This window comes from Pelodiscus sinensis, chromosome 8 (genome assembly GCF_049634645.1).
Source record: "Pelodiscus sinensis isolate JC-2024 chromosome 8, ASM4963464v1, whole genome shotgun sequence".
In the NCBI taxonomy this organism is placed as follows: domain Eukaryota; kingdom Metazoa; phylum Chordata; order Testudines; family Trionychidae; genus Pelodiscus; species Pelodiscus sinensis.
In genome coordinates this window covers 60,476,056-60,495,155 of record NC_134718.1, presented here as the reverse complement: position 1 = coordinate 60,495,155, position 19,100 = coordinate 60,476,056, and the positions used below count along the sequence as shown (strand labels likewise).

At 46.1% G+C, this 19,100-nt stretch overlaps 1 protein-coding gene and 1 long non-coding RNA gene across 6 annotated transcripts in view; one reads left to right on the top strand and one right to left on the bottom strand.

Moving 5' to 3' along the window:
- LOC102459105 (uncharacterized) overlaps positions 1–11,016 on the bottom strand; it is a 60,331-nt gene extending 49,315 nt beyond the window's left edge. For 3 of the 4 annotated variants that reach the window (XR_012905689.1, XR_012905690.1, XR_331225.4), the window contains exons 1-3: positions 10,878–11,016; positions 7,540–7,604; positions 1,238–6,315 (exon numbers count right to left, since the gene is read on the bottom strand). This is a non-coding gene — a long non-coding RNA (uncharacterized LOC102459105). The other variant, XR_001368239.3, reaches the window with a different exon arrangement.
- Positions 11,017–11,103: 87 nt separating this feature from the next.
- EMX2 (empty spiracles homeobox 2) lies at positions 11,104–18,374 on the top strand. Of its 2 annotated transcripts, XM_006111380.4 has the most exons (3): positions 11,115–11,875; positions 13,993–14,177; positions 17,206–18,374. In XM_006111380.4, the coding sequence occupies exons 1-3, from the start codon at positions 11,485–11,487 to the stop codon at positions 17,371–17,373; spliced, it is 744 nt and encodes a 247-aa protein (XP_006111442.1). In that variant the 5' UTR covers positions 11,115–11,484; the 3' UTR covers positions 17,374–18,374. The 2 variants fall into 2 exon arrangements, with proteins under 2 accessions (XP_025040283.1, XP_006111442.1); XM_025184498.2 differs by lacking the exon at positions 13,993–14,177 and having other exon boundaries at positions 11,104–11,875.
- The last annotated feature ends 726 nt before the right edge of the window (positions 18,375–19,100 follow it).

Below are 19,100 nucleotides of genomic sequence, written 5' to 3'. Positions count from 1 at the left end.
CTAAAATTCTACTCCGTGTGAGTAAGAGATGCAAAATCTATCCTTGTGTTTGGGTCTATGGTTACAAAGACCGCAGCACTCTAATAGTCTGTCTCGCCAATGCTTGCTGCAAAACACGAACATTTGTCCTGTGTAGGTGCACACACACACTGCACTTTTCAAACTCCTGTTTTTAAAACTCCGGCAGGATAGACTATTTTGCACCATCCTTTGTGTAAAGGAATGGCCAGCTGGTGGTTGGAAAGTTTCATCCACTATCTGCCCTGAGTTTACTATAAATATTATTTTTATATGAGAACAAGCTGTAATTAAAAACTAATATTTAACAAATTAAATCCCTGCCCTCTAGGAAACAACACCCTTCATTCTCAAAATCTTCGCGACTGACTTTGCTTCCCAGTGTAAAACGAGACCAGAATTTCATTTAAAAAAAAATCACTGAGATCAAGCGTTCCCTCTACAGCTTCAGGGTATACAGAGCCTTTTCCCAGCTATTTTGGGTTGGGTAGCGTGTAACTCAGGAAAAAAATAAAAAATACAATAGAAAGCATCTCAAAAAACAGCAATAGCAATTGTGGTATTTTCCGAATTACAATGCTACTGAGACTTGGTTGCTGTCCGGAGTTAATTTCACACCGAATATTTCACAACTAGCAGAGAACTCTGTGTCAGACTCACAACTATTAATAAAAAAACCATACACATAAGGTTTGTGTATTTAAAAAGAACCCGCATATTTTGAAGGATTAAACCTTGGAGCATTTTGAACATGAGTTGGCAAGTAAGTATCTGTGTGAAGTGCTGTATTTGACATCCGCATATCGATGCTGCGTATGCACCCCTCGGTTAGTGTGTGATAGTTAATTCAAGCAATTATTTTAGCCTCGTCCTTCTAGTTGTGTGGGGCTTTTATTTTTTTTAAATGACCGTCTTTGTGAGTATTGCTATGGGGATTTCGGTTTTGTCAGTGGCTGAGCACAGCTGGAATTGAGTCTCTTTATACAAATGGATCAGTTCAGATGCCTTTGCGGAGTTTCAGGCTTCCAATAAGCAAATATCAACTACGCTGTCAACTTTGCTTCCCCTTTCCTATTTTCTAGGTAGGTTTTTAAGTCCCCATGTCCCGCCCCTGGAGCATATAAAACAAATTCGATGTTAACAGTGCCCCATGGGGCACCTTCAAATCAGCACCCCGCGTACCACTCACAGTTATTAAGCCATGCTATAAAACGCTCACATTGACTCTGCCTGGCACGTCCGCTTTGGGGTGCAGTTGCCCCGGGCTTCCTTCCCTGGCTCTACCTAGGTGAGCGGCAGAGGCGGCGCAGCCAGAAGCTGTTTGCTCTGGGGGGCACCTTGGTGGGAGTCTCTACGCCGTATTTTCAGCAGCAGCAGCTTTGTTCCGCAGATGGGAGCCGAGGCTGCCTGGAGGTGCGGAACCGACTCTCGGCAGCCCAGCCTCACACCCTCCTGGGAAAAGATCCGGAGTGTTCCATCACCCCTGCAGATCGGTTGCCCCTGCGAGAGTTTGCGCTCCAGTCTAAATGAGGCTGGAGATCCCGGTGCAGGACCCTTTCGTGGGCAGCCCGGATCCCGTCTCTCTTGGGCGCAAAAGGTGTTGGTTGCGCGCCTCTTTGGAGAACCTAGCGAGGAGGGCAACGCGCCGTTTCACCCGGGGTTGAAATCTCCTCCTCTGAGCTGAGGATGATGGAGGAGCCACGAGAGAAAAGCCACTTTCCTTTTTTTACCGCGTGGCTTAGAAATAATGTCTAGCGAGCGAGCGAAAAGGAGTGGGAGGCGAGAGAATTCGGAGCGCGCGAGAGAAAGCGCATTGTGCGCCGGCTGGCCATATGGAACACATTACCCAGGAGTGCCGCCCTGGGCTGGCTTCTAACATCTAACTGCACACAGCCCAGACCCGGCCCAGGCTAACGAGAGGGATCGTTCAGATTCCTCCCTCTTTTCAGGGAAGCGAGTGACCAAAGAATGGAAGCTGTTGGGGATTTTGCTCCTGGGGGTGTTCTTTCCTGTCCCCCCAGTGCGGCTCTGCTTTATTAAAACCCCAACGTGCAGGGCGGCCGGTTCACAAGGGTGATCTGGGACAATCAGAACCAGATCGCTGACAGATAATGAGGGCCTGGTGCGATCAAAGGCAGGGGAGTAACCATAAGGATCTGGTACCCTCAGAACCGCCTTTCCTTTTGCCGCCACGAACTTTGGGATGAAAATAAAGCAGGATATTAAAGCCCAGTTGAACAGTTACACCTTTCCATGTCTTTTGCCAAACTACCATTGCACAGGCATAGAAATCATACTGGTGGTGCTACGGTTCTGACCCCAAGAAACTAACAAGGGTCTAACACATACCCGTTAGCTCGAGCTCATTAAGTAAAACCTCCTATCATGGATTTTTTTTAAATGAACGGCTTCCCGTTTTTAGAAATAATTCAGTCGCATAATTAAAAAGCCCCTTTAATATCTATTGTATGAGTCCTTTCTGACACTCTGATGTTGCATAGAATGGTTTTAGCGTGGGCCAAATACTTGTTATGGCTACTCGTGAGTTGCCTGACTTTTCCCTCTGTCTCTGCTGCGATAAGATCTTTGTACAAGCCTAGCGAGCTGTACTCCCTTTAGCAAGCCCTACAAAAAGGACCTGTAGAAAGCATATTTAGGAACACTGGCTAGAGTATTTACCTCTCAGCTGGGTTTCTCTGTAACAGGGGGCGCACTCCCTGTTCAGAATTAAAGTTTTTCTAGAAGGCTGGGACAGATTTTTGTCCTTCAGACAAATAGACTATACATTCACAGACAATACTGTATGTTGTCTGTACTGTTTAGGTTGCCGCATTCAAAACACAGCGTAGTGTGGCTGTAACCTGATAGAATCGCATGCAATTCAAGAAAAAAAAAACCCTCATCGTGTTTGACATAATTAAGCTTGTCTAAAAATGTGACACGGGGCCCTATAGGCTTGAAATATACAAGGAAACTCAGCTTGAGGGATTGTTTTATTATACGCTGTATGCGCTTTTGTGGCGTGTAGATTCTTGGTTATTTGGGAATGTATATCAGCTAGAGACAATTCTGCGAGGTTGTGGTTGTCAAAGCAGAATACTTATATTTCCATTCTAAGGTGCCACTGCCAGCAATTATGCACTTAAAGTCTTTAAAAATGCATTAATTAGTGTACTAAATGACACTTCTATGTGCTAATATTGAATCTCAGCTTTAGAAGCTTGGTGAATTATTTGAGATTTATTTTGTCTCCTTCCCCCTCAGATTCCTTCGGTCTCCGGTAATTCAAACCGAGATTGCTAGGAGGGAAAAAGAGGGGGCCAAAGCCCCCGCATAACCAAGGCCATTCTTTTTAGCGTTTGAGACTTTCCAATTGAGGAGATGTAGTAGACAGACACAGTATAGACACAGATCACTCTTAAATTCTGAACGGCAGAGGGGAGGGGAGCTAGATCGTAAGACATTTCTTTCATATTTAAACACACAAACACGGCTGGAAATGGACTTTAAAGTCAATACAGCTGAGTGACCAATGGGGGGGGGGGGTTGATCGACCCTTGTCGCCCGGGTAAGCACTGTCTACACGACTGAATTTCTCTGTTAGAACTTCTTGCAGAAGTAGAGGCTCTGGTAGGGCCAGCATAGGATTTGCGGCTGGTGTCAATAAACTCATGCCACCCTACCGACAAGCTACTGGAGCTAGTGGAAGAGACTGGTGAACCTCTCCAGCACGACGCTGCTTTCCTCACTCAGCCAACACTCCGAAAGAAGTGAAGAGAATCATACCGGTGTAAAGGATTCAGGATCGGGATTTGGGGGCAGCAATGAAAACCGCCCCGCTGATATTACAAAGTGGAGTGTTATTCAGCAGGTCGCTATATCGCTACAGATTTTAGCTCTATTTAGGGCAGATGTGAGATTGAGTGGAGCGTTCACTGAGCAACGCGATTCAAACGAGTCTGTTGGGCAAACAAAGTATCTTTGCAACTCTGCAGAAAAAAAAACCCACCACAGATGCGACTCACTGCGAAAAGTAACATGCAGTGAATGGCCATCTTCGGAAGGAGCGAGGCCATTTCAGACCATTGATTTCAACGCGGGACAGCCCCACGCCTGAAAGCAGGACTGTAGGGCGTTTGCAAAATAGCAGGCTATATGCATTCTGAGCAATGAGCATGTGTAGGCCAGGGAAGGAGAATATGCAAAAGGTGGAAACGCTAAGGGATGGGGTGGGGAGGACAAAGTTGAGGAGATAAAGCAATTGTTACTGTACAAGAAAGGCAAAACCAGGAGGAATGCTCCTCCATCGAAAGCGAGGGATCGGCGCTGCAAAGCTCTCTCGGAGGTGAAATTAACAAAGGGGCCGCGGTCGTCCTGAGAACAACAGGATCGGTTCCTCGGAGGCTTGTATTACTTCAGCTCACTTTGCTGTGCGCGCCTCACCTTACTTTAGTAAGGATGCGCTTCTACGTTTCAATGCATTCTCTCCCCCAGCCACACAGGAACAGAAGTACCAGGGGCACTGGGTTCTCTTTCCCGCGCCTCTTCTAGAATTGAGAGGTTTCTTCCCCACTTCCCAGCCCCTCTACGAGTTCGCGTGTTCTCCGGTATCTCCTGGTCAGCTTCAGCCCGTTAGAAAGCAAACAGAGTAAAATTTCTCCTGTGATAAAGTTTAGAGCACCCCCTGCACAAACGCACCCTATGGCCTGGAAATCTCCCTTGTTACTAGTGTATTTGTTGCTCCTGTGGTTGGAACACGCACTACAGAGCATGTGGGTCTCTTTCTAGCCTCCGTCTTCTCTCCGTCAGTCACTCGGTGGATTTAGAGTCAAAAAGCCTTTTAGCTCAAGGAGAGACACTGTGGGAGCCTCCCTGGTGCTAGAAACGATGAGTGAATTGTCTTTCATACAACGTTGTCGGGAAAACCACTAGAAGTCCAAAGACTAACTGTTTTATTACAGCATAAACTTTCCTGAGTTGAAAGTATGCAGTAATAAAACAGTCTTAAAAATGCCCCTGGACTTCTTGTTGGTTTTGCTGACATATTAACACGGCTACCTCTGAAACATTGTAAGGGTACAGGGCACGTTCCAGGCTAAACAATATCGGTATTTAAACACCTCCGGAGTCCAAAGAGGCAACAGCTATGGCACATGGAAGATGGGGAGAGGGGTTATGCAATTTTAAGCTGCGATTTCCCGGCGCCCATCACTCATACAGCTACGACTGTGTTTTTATATACATATTATGCAGTACAGGAATCCGTAATTAGTTATGAAAAATCTGAAACGTATCAATGGGCAAACATTATCTCTGGCTTCTGGAACTTACTCTAGAAAAATCTTATCTTATTATAGGTAATGCAAATCCTGACTTTTAAATAGCAGCGCTGTAACTATATAGCATCAAATGCATTCGCATTTTGGAAAGTGTTTTTTAAATTGCAACATAAAAATATATTGATAATATTTTATATCTTGTTTGAACTTTTGTCATTAGAAACAAGTGGGGGTGGGGTATTCAATAGCATTTCCAACATGGAACTCGATTCGATTTTATGATGTTCCTAAAATAACGCCCACTTATGGATCAGGATATGCTTTCAAAATGAAGGGGTGGAGAGGCTGTTTTCTTGTTGTTCATTAACATTAGAGAGTAGATATTTAAAACCTGGTTTCTCTTTGAGGGGTCAATGGTAAATAGTCGTCACCCTTTCCCACCAGCTAGCCAGTAGGCGGCGCTGCATACACATAGATTCTAAAAAACTGGCGTTTGGAGACGCTTGCTTGTAAGAGCCCATTGAATGAACATCAAACGCTGGACACTGTATTTATTTAATATTTAAACACTTGATCACAAATACGGTAGACACCGTGTTAGATCCGATACGTTTGCAAAATAGCCTCGATTGAGGAGCTCTTGCGTTCACTCCTCATTTTATTGCCACACCAAAATGGTCCCCCTTCCCCCCTTTTGGGTCTTCTTCTATGTTGATATTTAAAACACTAGTCTCCTCGAGTATTTGGTCGCGCTCCAGGCAGATTATGGACTCTCTGTGTGAATGCCATTTTAAACCGCAGGTCACACATGACCCAGAGGCAGGTGAGTTGTAAAACGTTTCTATGGGGTTTCTTAAAGACTGCACGCTCGTGGGCCGTGTTTGTGCAGTTCCTAGCTCAATGAGGCGCTGATCCGGAGTGAGGCATTTCTGCACCAGTGCAGACTCCTACTCACATTGTTATGACGTTGCTGCTTGGCCGTGCAAAGAGGAGCCGCGCTTTGCTTTTTCCACCCCTCCTGTGAATTGACAAGGGCGCAGTTACCAGTGAGCAATGCGATCATATCCAAGATAATCACACATCTCTCTTATCCTTTTCCCCGAGTGAAACCTGTGTCCCTCCCAGGCAGGCGACACAATTTTGGCGGTTAGGAGCTTCCCCACTCACTACATGCTATTTCATGAAATCAACTATTAGCTCTCCTGCCCGGCCCTACTCGCAAGCCCGCCTGACGAACACGAGGAAAGTTTGAGGACTATCGTTGGGTCGGGCCTTTGCAGACCTTACCCAGGAGAAATCGGGCAGTCAAACGAAGAGGGGTTTTGCGGGAAGGAGGACTACAGGATAGGGCCCCGTGGTTTCTTGGGTGCTCTTATTAGTCTGTACAAATATTCACAATCACAGAGCAGCCTCCCCTCCCCCAGGCTGTTTTAAACAAATGTGTCCAGGTTCCTGAAACCCAATACAGAATCGCTTGGGAAGTCAGGCCCAGGAATCGCCCTAGCATCCTCCACTGGCTTAAGCAACCTTCCTCAGAGCAGAATTCGGCGCATTGAAATGTGATTTGTTTATATCCAAAGACCTGGGAACTAGCAAGACAGAGGCCTCTGTCATGGCTCCCCCTTGCAAACATCCGTGTATGTGTCTGTCTATGGGGCGGGAGTGGCTCCTCTCCACATGTGAGCGGCTCCCATTCAGATTGGGCTCCAGTTTGGGTGCTGCTAGCAATGCAGCGTGTTTATTTTCTGCTACTAGCGCTGCCCATCAACGCAACAGGGATCATCGCCCATTGAAACCGCCAGCCAACCTGGGGAGGGCCCTGCCAGCGGAATCCACCTGCTTACCTCAGGAGATTGATTCAAACCAGACCCCACCGACCTAGAGAGAGCCACCAGGGCCAGCACCCCGGTCTCGAACCCTGTGTCCATAAAGCCCGTGCGAACTACGCTCACGGCGCATTAAACTGTCGCCTCCCAACGCTGTCTCTCCTTTAATAAGTAACTTGTCCCCTTTATTCCTCGGCACGACACAGGCCCCTTTCCGTGTGATCTGTCCTACATTATTTCCACGGTACAGGCGCTGGCTGCATGAATTACCATAGATTACGCCGCTTAATGTGCTTTTAAAGGGCTGGGGGCACGCTGAAATCTATTTATCGATATTTAGAGCTCATATACCCGACATAAGTTGTGTGTTTAGCCAACTAATTGTCCTCTCCCCTTCACCGGCACCGTAAACTTACTTTGTCACCGAAACTCCCCAGCACCACTCGACGGGAGAAAAACTTGGAACGCCAAAGGGTCTGAGCTGAGAACACAAAGAACTGGTTTCATACTCGGGGAGACAGACTCGCTTTGCTAAAATTCAGCCCGTTTCAGTTCATAAACAACACGCATGCCCCTGCCATGGCAAAGGTCCGAGGCCTGCCCCCTCCCCCCCTTGGCTCTCGCTTTGAGAGATGAGCATACTTTGGAAACACAAGACTAATGCAGTGGAGGCCAGACATGTAATTCGATTGCAAATCCAGAGCACCACTCCCTCCGAGCTAGACTGCCTTGAAGAATATTTTAAGCAAATCGTGGATTGTTATCACGGGGTCCGTGCCAGATTTTCTGTTCTTCTACGCCAAGAAAACATCAAGAAGAGTCAATCAAGAAGCAACAAGCTCTGTAGGAGAAGTTCAGAAGGGAGGGCAGTATAAAGAGTTTCGAGGTGTTACCCGGAGAGAGAGGGTTGCACTCACAAGTCACAGGCAGAGTTTCTAAGCGGTACATCTAGTCTTTCTCTCGCCCTCTCCCTTTTTCTCTAGCTATGTAGTGGATATAGCCCTAAAACATGTATGCACACAAATGGACGTAGACCTTAGAATCATAGAACACTAGAATTGGAAGGGACCTTGAAAGGTCATCCCCTGCCCTCACCGCAAAACCCAGTACGGTCTAGATCATCCAGGATGGATGTCTATCGAATCTGCTCCTAGATATCTCCAGTAATGGAGATTCCACAACCTCCCTAGGCAATTCATTCCAGTGTTTAACCCCCCTGACATCTAGGAAGTTTTTCCTAATGTCCAGCCTTAACCTCCTTGCTGCAATTTAACTGAGTGTACATGTACGCCCAGGATTCTGAACAGGGAGATTTAAACACTAAATGGGAAGGTGGTTTCCTCCCCCAAAGTAAAAGAAAACAAGATATATAAATAATCTGTTTGGCCGGTCGCCTTTCAGATCAGCTTGCCCTTCGATTCCGAAGCCAGGTCCGAAGAATGTTAATGAAATATTGTGCCCACAACTCCGGCCTGGCTCCAGGGGGTTAAAAATAAAAGGCTCAGCTGCGAGGGACAAGGGAATTACATCTGGCAAACCCCGCTGACTTTACCCGCCCGAGGCTTCCTACAGACTTTCTACTCTGGAGGCCCCTCGAGTAAGGAGAGGAAAACCGGACCCCAAGGTTGTTGGACCAGAGAATCAGGTTTTCCGTGCGAAATCTGGGAATCAAAGCGGAGATTTCTCCTTTCCTACCCCGCTTGTCCCCCCACTGGGGTTTTCTGCTATCAGCTACAGCCTGCAGCGACTCCACAGCCTCCTCCGCCGAGCGAAAAGGGCCCCGTAAGGGAGGAATTTTGGACTAAATAGCTCGTCTTCATCTAACATAATGATGATAACTTATAATTCATAAAGACATTTCACCCCATAGGGTTTTTTGCGTGTAAATTACACACATACACACAGAGCTGAGGTTTTTGCTGCTGTTTTCAAAATATCCTGGTAATTTTGGATGGATGGAACTAAGGTCCTAGCATCTAAGAATGACAGGGCATTCAAAGGCAGATTCATCCTGAAAACTCAGGTAAACATGAATCGGTTTTAAACACACACGGAAGGAGGTGGGGGGGGGGGGGGAGAGAGCGAGAGAGAGAGATTGTTTTTAAAAGAGCAAGAAGAAATGTCCCTTTTATTTGTAATGTCCCGTAACAATGATCAAAACCCCTGCTCAGTTAAACCGAAAAACACATTCTCACAGTCATCGTTAGTGTCCTCTGCCAACGACGCTGGTTTTAATCGACAAAAAAGGAACCCAGATTTCTGTAACAGTCACCATAACAGCGCTTTATGAGATACAGAGTGTCGCTGTCATAAGCAAAAAATAAAGTTAGAAGACTCCTTCTCCCAACATAAGGGCATCAAATACACAGAGGATACAACTAGGCTAGGAAAGAAAAAGAAAACCATAACCTACCTCTGAAAGAAACGAAGTTCAGCATGTTTACAGTACAATCTATGTACACGTATATATCGTAGTGTGTGTGTGTGTGTGAGCGTATGTGAGGGAGAAAGATTTATCCAAATATGTAGAACTTTAACAAATTATGTAAATTCTAATAACTGAATTGTGTTACAGCCATGCTAACTCTACTGTATGTTTTTATACACAAACATATTTATAAAGGTATGTATGTGTATAATATTGTTATAACAGATCTACAATTAGCTAGATAGTGTACATTTTGCATAGGTAAATATGTATACACACATTAATGTTTGTTAAATGCATGTAACAAAATTCTACCTATTTGCTATTCTGAAAATACCAAGGAGCTGCAAAAGAGTCAACTATTTTAAACACAGACAGTGCATAAAAGGAAGTCAAGAGAGTTAAACTCGCTAATTATTGGAAAAGGAGCGTGTCAGTCCATATGACGATTGTAAAATAATTTAACACAATAGCGTAAACGATTAGTTGTATTCAAAGGAAAAAACAGAAGGAAATATTAGGCTGCTTTTGCAAGGCTTTTTCCAACCCCTAGTTCAACAGAAACTCTCATTTGCATTAGCAATTCTGCATCTTTAAGATAAATTACACAGCAGCGTAATAGATTTAAAGCACGCCAGATTTTTTTATCATTAATTGTAAATGTGCAAAATACCTGCTGGTACTTCACTTTAGAAGAATGTAATTGGCAAAAATAGGAGGCTGATGAATAGATCCTTAACTACCAATAAACAGTAAGCAGCAGCCAGCAGGATTAGGATGTGATCATAATTATTCTCCAGCTCCAGCCAATAGGAGCGGGAGAACGCGGCCCTAAAATCATTCCCAAACCCAAAGGTAATCTCGAAAATACGGACAGGGCTGGGATTTGTGACTTGCTCGCCTTTCTCCTTGCACCAACCCAGCCTGCCCTAGTTTTGCATACTGCAAGCATCTTCGCCGGGCTGCCCTGCTTTGTGCCCACTGTGGTGGATAGGCAATCGCCCATCAGGAAGTTCGCAACCAACACACACAACTAGCCCAGACGTTTCCCCCTGTAAACGATTTCAAAGCCGGATCCTCTGACGGTGAGGGTACCCCGTGCGGAACCCAGGCAATCCCCTGGTGGTTCGGCTTTTGGGGGAGCAATGCGCCCCAGATAGGACGTTGGCAACACCTTGGCATGAGGGGAGAGCAGAGGCGGGCGAGCGAGGGGCATGGCTGAACTTGCTGACAGGCGGCATGGGAGCGAATCCACTCCAGCAATGGCCGATCCGAGCGCCTCCCGCCCCAGCCGGAGAGGTGGGAAATCCCTGGGCTCCTACCTACCTTAGCTGCCCCCGGCTGGGCTGCGGGAGGGAAGGCAGACTCTGCTGCTAGAGGAGGAGACGCCAGCACTCTGGAGCGAGTGGCAAGAGGCGCACTCCGTTCCGGGCCCTGGATCCAGCCCTCCAGGATCCCAGCTCCCGGAGTTCGCCTCCCCTCTCTGACGCACTTTAAAGAGTCTCCCCCTTTCAACCTCCAGGCGAGTAATAGCGACCAATCATCAAGCCATTTACCAGGCTTCAGAGGAAGCTGTTTATGTGATCCCAGCACTAATTAGGCTCATGAACTAACAAATCGTTTGCACAACTTGGGAAGGGACCGATCACCTCCATGGATTGTCTTTGGACGTAGAGTGGCCGCCTTCCGCAGGAGGGAAACTTCTCCCGGCAACTTTCTTTTGGGGTGTGTGTCTCTCTCCCTTTCGGGTGCTGCTTAGCCGCCGCCGCCTCTCCGCCAGCCCCTGTCTATTTATGTGTGTATCTAGCCCTCCTGAAGTCACTCCCCGCTGCAAACTTCCCCGGCTCCGGGCGGACGCAGGGGGCTGCGGAGCTCGCTCCTCGCGCACCAGAGACCGACAGAGCTTTGGCCGGGGGACTCCAGCTGCCGCAGCATGTTCCAGCCCACCCCCAAGCGGTGTTTCACCATCGAGTCGCTGGTGGCCAAAGACAGCCCCTTGCCCGCGTCTCGCTCCGAGGACCCTATCCGGCCGGCGGCGCTCAGCTATGCCAACTCCAGCCCGATGAACCCTTTCCTCAACGGCTTCCACTCCACCGGCAGAGGGGTCTACACCAACCCGGACTTGGTCTTTGCAGAGGCCGTCTCCCATCCGCCGAACCCGGCCGTGCCGGTGCACCCGGTTCCACCTCCCCACGCCTTGGCCGCCCACCCCCTGCCTTCCTCGCACTCCCCGCACCCGCTGTTTGCCTCGCAGCAAAGGGACCCTTCCACCTTCTACCCCTGGCTAATACACAGATATCGCTACCTGGGCCACAGATTCCAAGGTACGTGTCTTCCCTGGCCAGCCGCGCCCCGCGGCGCCCCGGATCCACTCTGTCCCAGCACCCGCAGTGTGGGGGTGGGGGTGAAGGGGAGAGGAAATCTGGAAAGCCTGGGAGTGAAATTGGACCGGTACAAACTCCAGGACCTGGTCCGTTGGGAAGGGAGCGGAGGGCGCCTTGTAAAAAGCGAAGAGGGGAGTCCGGAGCAGAGAGCTCAGCCAAAGTCCCCAAACTGGGCGCAGGTTTGGCTCCGGTTGGGGGAATTGTCTCTGATTTTTCTTTGCCCCGCTACTGAGCTGTCAGCGGACAGGGTGTGTGCGGGGCGGCAGGGGGAGCCGGACAGGCTCAGGCGGGGGGTAGCGGTTGTTTAAAGTGGTTTAAAGATCAGTCACTGAAGTTGTGGGGGTTTTAAAAAATCCCCTCTAACATCTGTGGCACGTTTTCAAAGGACTCTCATTGTCCATGCTCCGGATCGGGGCCTGCCAGAGGCACCCACAGTGACACAGCTGCAGGGAACATCAAATGTCGTTTAGACAAGGCATAAACCCGGTAGTATTCGCGTTCTGTTTCTCCCTGGACAGGCCAGCAGAGCTCCGCAGAGGCGGCGCGAGGAAGAGTTTCCGTTTTAAAAAAAATCCATGGCTTCCTATTGTTTACAGCAACAAAATAATAGTAATAATGCAACAAAGTGAGCGGTTGTTGCCTTAAAGGAAAACGAACACAGATGAGAAAGAGAGAGTATTATTTTTTGGAGGGGAGGAGGAGGAATTTTCAATTGCAATTCCGTAAAGTGGCCAAATGATTAATAACCAGCCGAGGAAAAAATAACCAAAGCTTATGCACACAATCAATAAACAAATCCCCCTCTGCCCCAGTTAGTTAACCCTTTGCTAACAGCTTTGCTTCCCCCAAAGAAAGATCGGGTTTCTTTTCGACTATGTTCCATTCACTTTTGTGGTGGATTTTTTTTTCTGCGTTCACCAGTTCAAGACATTTTAAAAAACACACACAACAACCCCACTCTTGTTTATTCTGAAAGCCGCAGCCTGTTTTCCAGACTGCAAAATGCAACCCTGGCCGCCCCCCGGCAGAGAGCGAGAGCTTTTCTGAAGAATGGGAGACGAGGTTCAAAACGGATTATAGCCTCTCAGAATAAAATTACAGGTTTCGCTGACCAAATTGTTTGTCACAGTTACCAGCCGATTGGTAGAGAGCAGGCGGGAATTTCCCAGTGTTGGGCCACAGACTGGTTGAAAGCTCAGGCTCCTCATGGAGCGATCTTTAAAGAAAACTGAACGGGACCTCGCTGGCTCTTCGGCGGTTTTGTAACCGCGCAAGAAATGATTTCAATGAGTGGAAAATGGCGATAGGTCTTAGGGACAGCAACCAGCCAACCCCCGCACCCCTTCACGTCCGCAAAACGCGTCTTCAGATTTCTTTCCCCAAAGTTTGTGCCTTATAACGAAAATGTGTCACTCTTGCTGCAGTGGCGTGGGGCTGGCAAATAAAGATTTCAGGGTAACCAGCTCCTCTCGGGCATTAGCACTGCAGGTACACGGTAGTGCCTGGGTCGGCTTAAAGACGGCGCGCGGCTATTTAAAGGACACAGTTTAAAACAAAACCAAAAAGGGGGGGGGGAAATAACCCCAAGCCTCTGGAACATCAGCCCCAAGGAATATGGGGCTGTCTCTGAACAGACGCATGTTTGGCACAGTGATCACCACACACTTGCGCACCCGCGGAATAGAAAGCATTAGAATAGCTGCTCGCGTTGCCTTTCTGATAAGGTGTAAAATATCATCATCGATTGAATCGAAACCCAGTTGTGAGCCGCTTCATACCATAAACAAGTAGCACGGCTATGGCATCCATTAATCTGTAAACCACGGATAGGGGGGATTTTATTTGATTAATTTATTGTGCCGCTCTGGAACTCCCCTTTTATTTCTACTCGGTGGAGGAAATAGTTATATGAAGAAGGACCTTGAAAAAAAAGCACCGAGTACGACTTTCCCCCCACTGGATAACAGTGAGAAAGTAACGCTAGGAGCCAATAATGCCAATGGAGGGTGTTTATGGAAAGGTGTGTTGCTCACCTTTGTTTTTGCCCTGTTGTCCAGGGAATGAAACCAGCCCAGAGAGCTTCCTCTTGCACAACGCACTGGCCAGGAAACCCAAACGGATTCGCACAGCCTTTTCGCCATCCCAGTTACTGAGACTGGAGCATGCCTTTGAAAAGAATCACTATGTCGTAGGAGCAGAAAGGAAACAATTGGCACACAGCCTCAGCCTCACGGAAACTCAGGTAAGGGCACAGGAAGCTTCATGAGTCCAGTATGGTCGGTGTAATAATGCAACTAAAAATACCCCGGCAAACTCCAAGGCGCAGTGTAAAAGATACGCAATTGTTCTACAAATACAGGGCTTCTAATCTAACATAGACAGCGAATGGTTGATGGCCTGGTTAATATAAAAATACTTAATCCTGTTTATTAGAACGATCCACCTCAGTTAAAAATTATAGGCGTTTCAGTGATGATTATGAATAATGTCCAAAGTAAACCAGAGTTAATTTTGCCCCTTGGGGGTTATCTGTGGTCACTCACATCTAAATGATGACTGTCTATATAATACATTAAGATGATCACTGAATTATTACATAAGTGTCAGTATCAAACATCTCGATTTGCATTTTCAAAAGGAAAACTTCCCGGTCCATTCTGTGGGATTGTCGTGCCCGTTTGAGTTATATTTGGATTTCAGCAAACTTGTTTATTTTAGGGAAAGGGACATAGTTGACAAGGCACATTTTCTATCACTGTATCCCTGTAGAGAGCTCCGGCAAAATTAGAATATAACTAATATAGAAAGAAGATTTAAAGAAAATTAAACATAAACCTATCACTAACCCAAATGACTTTAATTATCTCTCTCTCTGGGTCGGTTGGCTGATGTCCAGCATTTTAACGCGGGGTATTTTTGTTTAGCTGCTCTGTATATTTCAAGTGACAATTACAACTGTATCTTACTGGATGTGTGCAAAGCAAGCAGTGCCTCCGATGACACCACAGACAGATTGTTTCAGTCACTCGGAATGATTTGGGCGTGCATCAAAGATGCTGGAAGGAAACAGATTGGAATAATTGAATTGTTTGAGAATTGTCAAGACAGCTTGGTTCCTTGAAGCGCATGCCAGGCGGAGTCTGCTTCAGAGGCTTCGTAGCGGTCCAGCCGTAAGAGTTTATGGGGTGGACGAGCCATTTAGTACTTAGGGCGCTTGGGAACTGTCTGAGGTGTGTGTTTAAAGCCAGATGGGTTATTTAGAGAGATTTTCAGTTTCTTCTTGAACTCTGCTGCTCGGCTCTCTTAGGTTTCACGCGGTTTGGTTAGAGTCATACGAGAGTTGTGGGGGGAGGAGGGGCTGATGTGGGAGACTCATCTGAGGCGTTTCGGAAGGCATTGTTTCTGCTACAGTATTTAAGGGGGGGGGGAACCCCCATCTCCAGTCGCAGCCTAGTTCAAAGTTCCCAGTAAACAGTAACGCTCTCTTGTGCGGATTAAGTTGTAACACTTTTTTTCCCCTTTTCGGGGGGAAGCAATAAAGAGGTTGGAGCTTTTGTTTTAAAATGTCTCCCTCACAAAACAATAAAAAGGGATCGCCACTTTTATGAGGTTCTCCGAACAAGGGGCCGGTCACAGGCTTATTTCCACTGGAAAGCTGTATTTAAGGTGGTCTTTGTCCTGCTTGATTCCGAAGCTGGTCGGGGTCTTTTGTCCAGATGTCAAACCCCTCGTTCCCGACAAACGAGCTCCCTTTTGGAGATCAGCGTGCAGAAATGAACCGTCCTCCCCTTCAATTAGCAAACTCAAAGCAAATTAAACTCACCCCTTGTTCCCCGCTCAGCTTTTTAATGGGAGACTTTTGGAGAATATGAAAATGCAGCAGAGATGTGTGCTTGGCATGGGAGTAGCTCTGTTCTGAAGAGCCAGCGAAGCGGGTTAAACCAGCTTATTAAAAAGCTCCAGTTCCCTTTCCCCCTCCTTGCTGAGGCCTTTATCAGGCACTTTCAGACAGAACCAGACCCTGAACTGCTTTTTTTTTTTTTTTTTTTTTTTTTTTTAAACGTGTTTACCTTTGGCCGCTCCAAGGAGCGTGCCCAGCTCTGGAGATAACTTCTGGATCAATACTATCTGTAATTAAATGACTGAAGTCATCTGCCGAACGTTTGAGTCCGATTGATGCGACTCGGAACAAATTCCAGAGAGGCCTTTTTTACGGATCTTGAAGGGTTCGCTTTAATACGATCGTTTTTGGACGCCACTGACACAAACAGCCGTTATGTAAAGTGTCTCCGTTTTCCCATTTTTCCTACTTTTTTTTGCGGGGGGGGGGGGGGGGGAATGTTGTCAAGGAGGCGCATGTAAAATGCTCAGAATACTGCTCCCTTCCTTCCCTGGGGAAAATAAAGGCCCTGCTGGGATTTTAAAAGGCTCGCCATCTCTTAAAAATATATATATAATGTTTAAAGGCGTTTGAACAGTGTCACTGTCCGAATAGTTGTTCCATGGTAGATCTGATCCCGAATGTGAAAAAAGCCGATGTTTCCATACACACTCACCTCCTCCCCCCTCTCAAAAAGCGATTAAACCGATGTATCCAGAAATCTTTTCCAAGGGGCCTGAATTGTGTACATGAATTGCAATTTAAGGGATCCCTTCCCAGAGGTTGAATACTACTAGCCACTTCAAATGGGGACATGTAAAAAATAGACGTTCTGGTGATTTGTTTTTATTGTGACTGGAGTAGCTGGTTCTTTTGAAAGATTATGTGCAACTGATTGTAGACAGTCTCAGTTTGTTTTCCCCAAACTAAATACTACTCGTGTAATGAGGTGCGTGGAAAACTCATAGTTATCATATGCAGTGTACGTGTGTTTAGAAAGAGTATAAAAGTGTGGTGGCCTATATACGTGCATGTTATGGTATACTGTACTGTCTGCGTGTAGAGACATACACACTTTCTCTCGTCGTATTGCCCTGTATAGACACGGGAAAACCGCCAATGGCTGTTTCTATGTAGACTCACATACGCTATAGATATATACACAGACATCTGCAGTCTCAGAATTCCGGACCCTTTTCCAGTAGATTTCTTCAGCCTCTTGAGAAAACACAGAACGAGAATAGACTTAGGTTTTTTTTTTCTTTTCATACAACATTCCTTAAGGGGACAGAAATCGCCAAAGGGAACCAGTGGAATGAGCTCCCCAATTTTCTGGGGGTGCTAAAGTGAAACCAGCCAAGTAATCCCCAACTTTGTTTCCCACCTGCAGGTAAAAGTATGGTTTCAGAACAGAAGGACAAAGTTCAAGCGACAAAAGTTGGAAGAGGAAGGTTCAGACTCACAACAGAAGAAAAAAGGGACTCATCACATTAACCGGTGGAGAATTGCCACCAAACAAGCCAGTCCAGAAGAAATAGACGTCACTTCAGACGATTAAAGACTGGCACTTGGACTTTCAGCCAACCAAACAAAAAAAGTGTTAAAAGGATCACAGACAAGAAAGTGGCGTTGCAGGGAAGATACATAAAGGCTTCATCAAAATGCAATTCTCGTCTAGGAAGCAGCTGACAGCGAGCGAGCGAAAGATCCAAAATGTGGCACTGCTGACACTAGTCTGGCAAAGGGGGATCTGTCAATCAAAGCCAAACCGCCGAGACAAGATGATTGACAGGTATTCCGTTTCTCGCAGTCCACTTTTAAAACAAAAAATAACGACAAAACCTAACAGGACATGTTGCACTTCCCAGTTTGCCCAGTCTTTAACAGAGAATTCCACACACAGCCCAGAACCACACCTGTTTCAGAAACTTGAATTGCATGTGTGTAAAGCCGCGTGGGCAGCAACACAGAAATGAATTGTGATTTGTTTTCCCTTTGAGACAGGTTCCGTGTGCTTTTTAATTTTATATTACGAGAAATGTGCAGTCTGTAAACATTTTTATGATAACTTCTGGCGTCAACGTGATTGTGAAAGCTAAACGAAGTAGCAGTAACTCTAGTGTTCCTCCCAAATGGACAACACGGTGGTATGGGGCGGGGGATGGTTTTGACTTTTGCTGCAGAAAAAAAAATCGTTAAAAAATCTAATATTCCCATTATGAAGCTTAATTTTGGGTTTAAGTCCAATGACCACGTTTGAGGATAGGGTCCCTAATTGGCAAATCTTCCAAACCTGGCAGGAGCCATGTAAAGGACTCTAAATAAAGGATGGATTGACCATCTTAATTGGAGGCAAGTTTCAAGCACTGAGCTTATAATATTCCAAGATTATTGAGCTACTAAAAAGTGACAAATGTTTCCTTAATGTCTTCTATACCAGAATGTAAATATTTTTGTGTTTTGTGTTTAATTTGTTAGAATTCTAACACACTATATACTTCCAAGAAGTATGTCATTGTCAATATTTTGTCAATAAAGATTTATCAATATGCCCTAAAATTTTAAGAAATATTTCCCAAGTTTTTGAACCTGGCAGGTTCGTTCCCCCCTTTTTATTTTTATTTAATTTTATTTTATTTTTTTGTTACTGTAGCGACTTTACGCCCCAACCATTCATGTTAATTTCGGCCCCAATGAACCATTCATCATACACGGTGCACTGACCGTCCTTGTATTCGTTAAATCAATCGCTACTAACTAGAACATTAAAACAAAATAACCCAGAGATCAGAGCCACCTTTATTTTCTAATGCAAAAAGAGCAATAGGGAAATAAATCAGCCGATAGCAGCCAACTTTCGGTTGAAAAAAATAGGAGTATCTGCTAACTTTTTTTTCTTTGCGGGATTTCTGACTTTTCTTTTTAAGTTTTTTTTTTTAATTTCGAAAATCAGGACACGACAGATGTTGTATAGCGACCAGTTGGCGGGCTGTATGTTTGTCAGGGGGAGCGATTCTGAGGAAAAAGTTAAAACTCTAACATTAAAGTGTGTGTGTTTGGGAGATGGGGGGGGGGGGGGGGGAGGGAGTTGCAACCAATCCTTGAGGAAACTAGCTGGTTTTCTGGGGGTACACAGTTGTTTTTTCATGCTTCATTTGCTCCTTAGCCTGATAGACTGCATTAATCAGTTTTATTTCCATTGATAGAGAAACCTCGTCTGCTCTGTTCGAGCTACAAAGAATCCTGCAAGCTTTTGTGAAAGTGCAAATCAGTTTAGGCAATTAT

Bases quoted from the DNA above. Each gene is read 5' to 3' on its own strand.
- EMX2 (XM_006111380.4), top strand. From the start codon at position 11,485: ATGTTCCAGCCCACCCCCAAGCGGTGTTTCACCATCGAGTCGCTGGTG. The intron at 11,876-13,992 runs GTACGTGTCTTC...CCTGTTGTCCAG, and splicing joins CCTGGGCCACAGATTCCAAG to GGAATGAAACCAGCCCAGAG. The intron at 14,178-17,205 runs GTAAGGGCACAG...TCCCACCTGCAG, and splicing joins TCAGCCTCACGGAAACTCAG to GTAAAAGTATGGTTTCAGAA.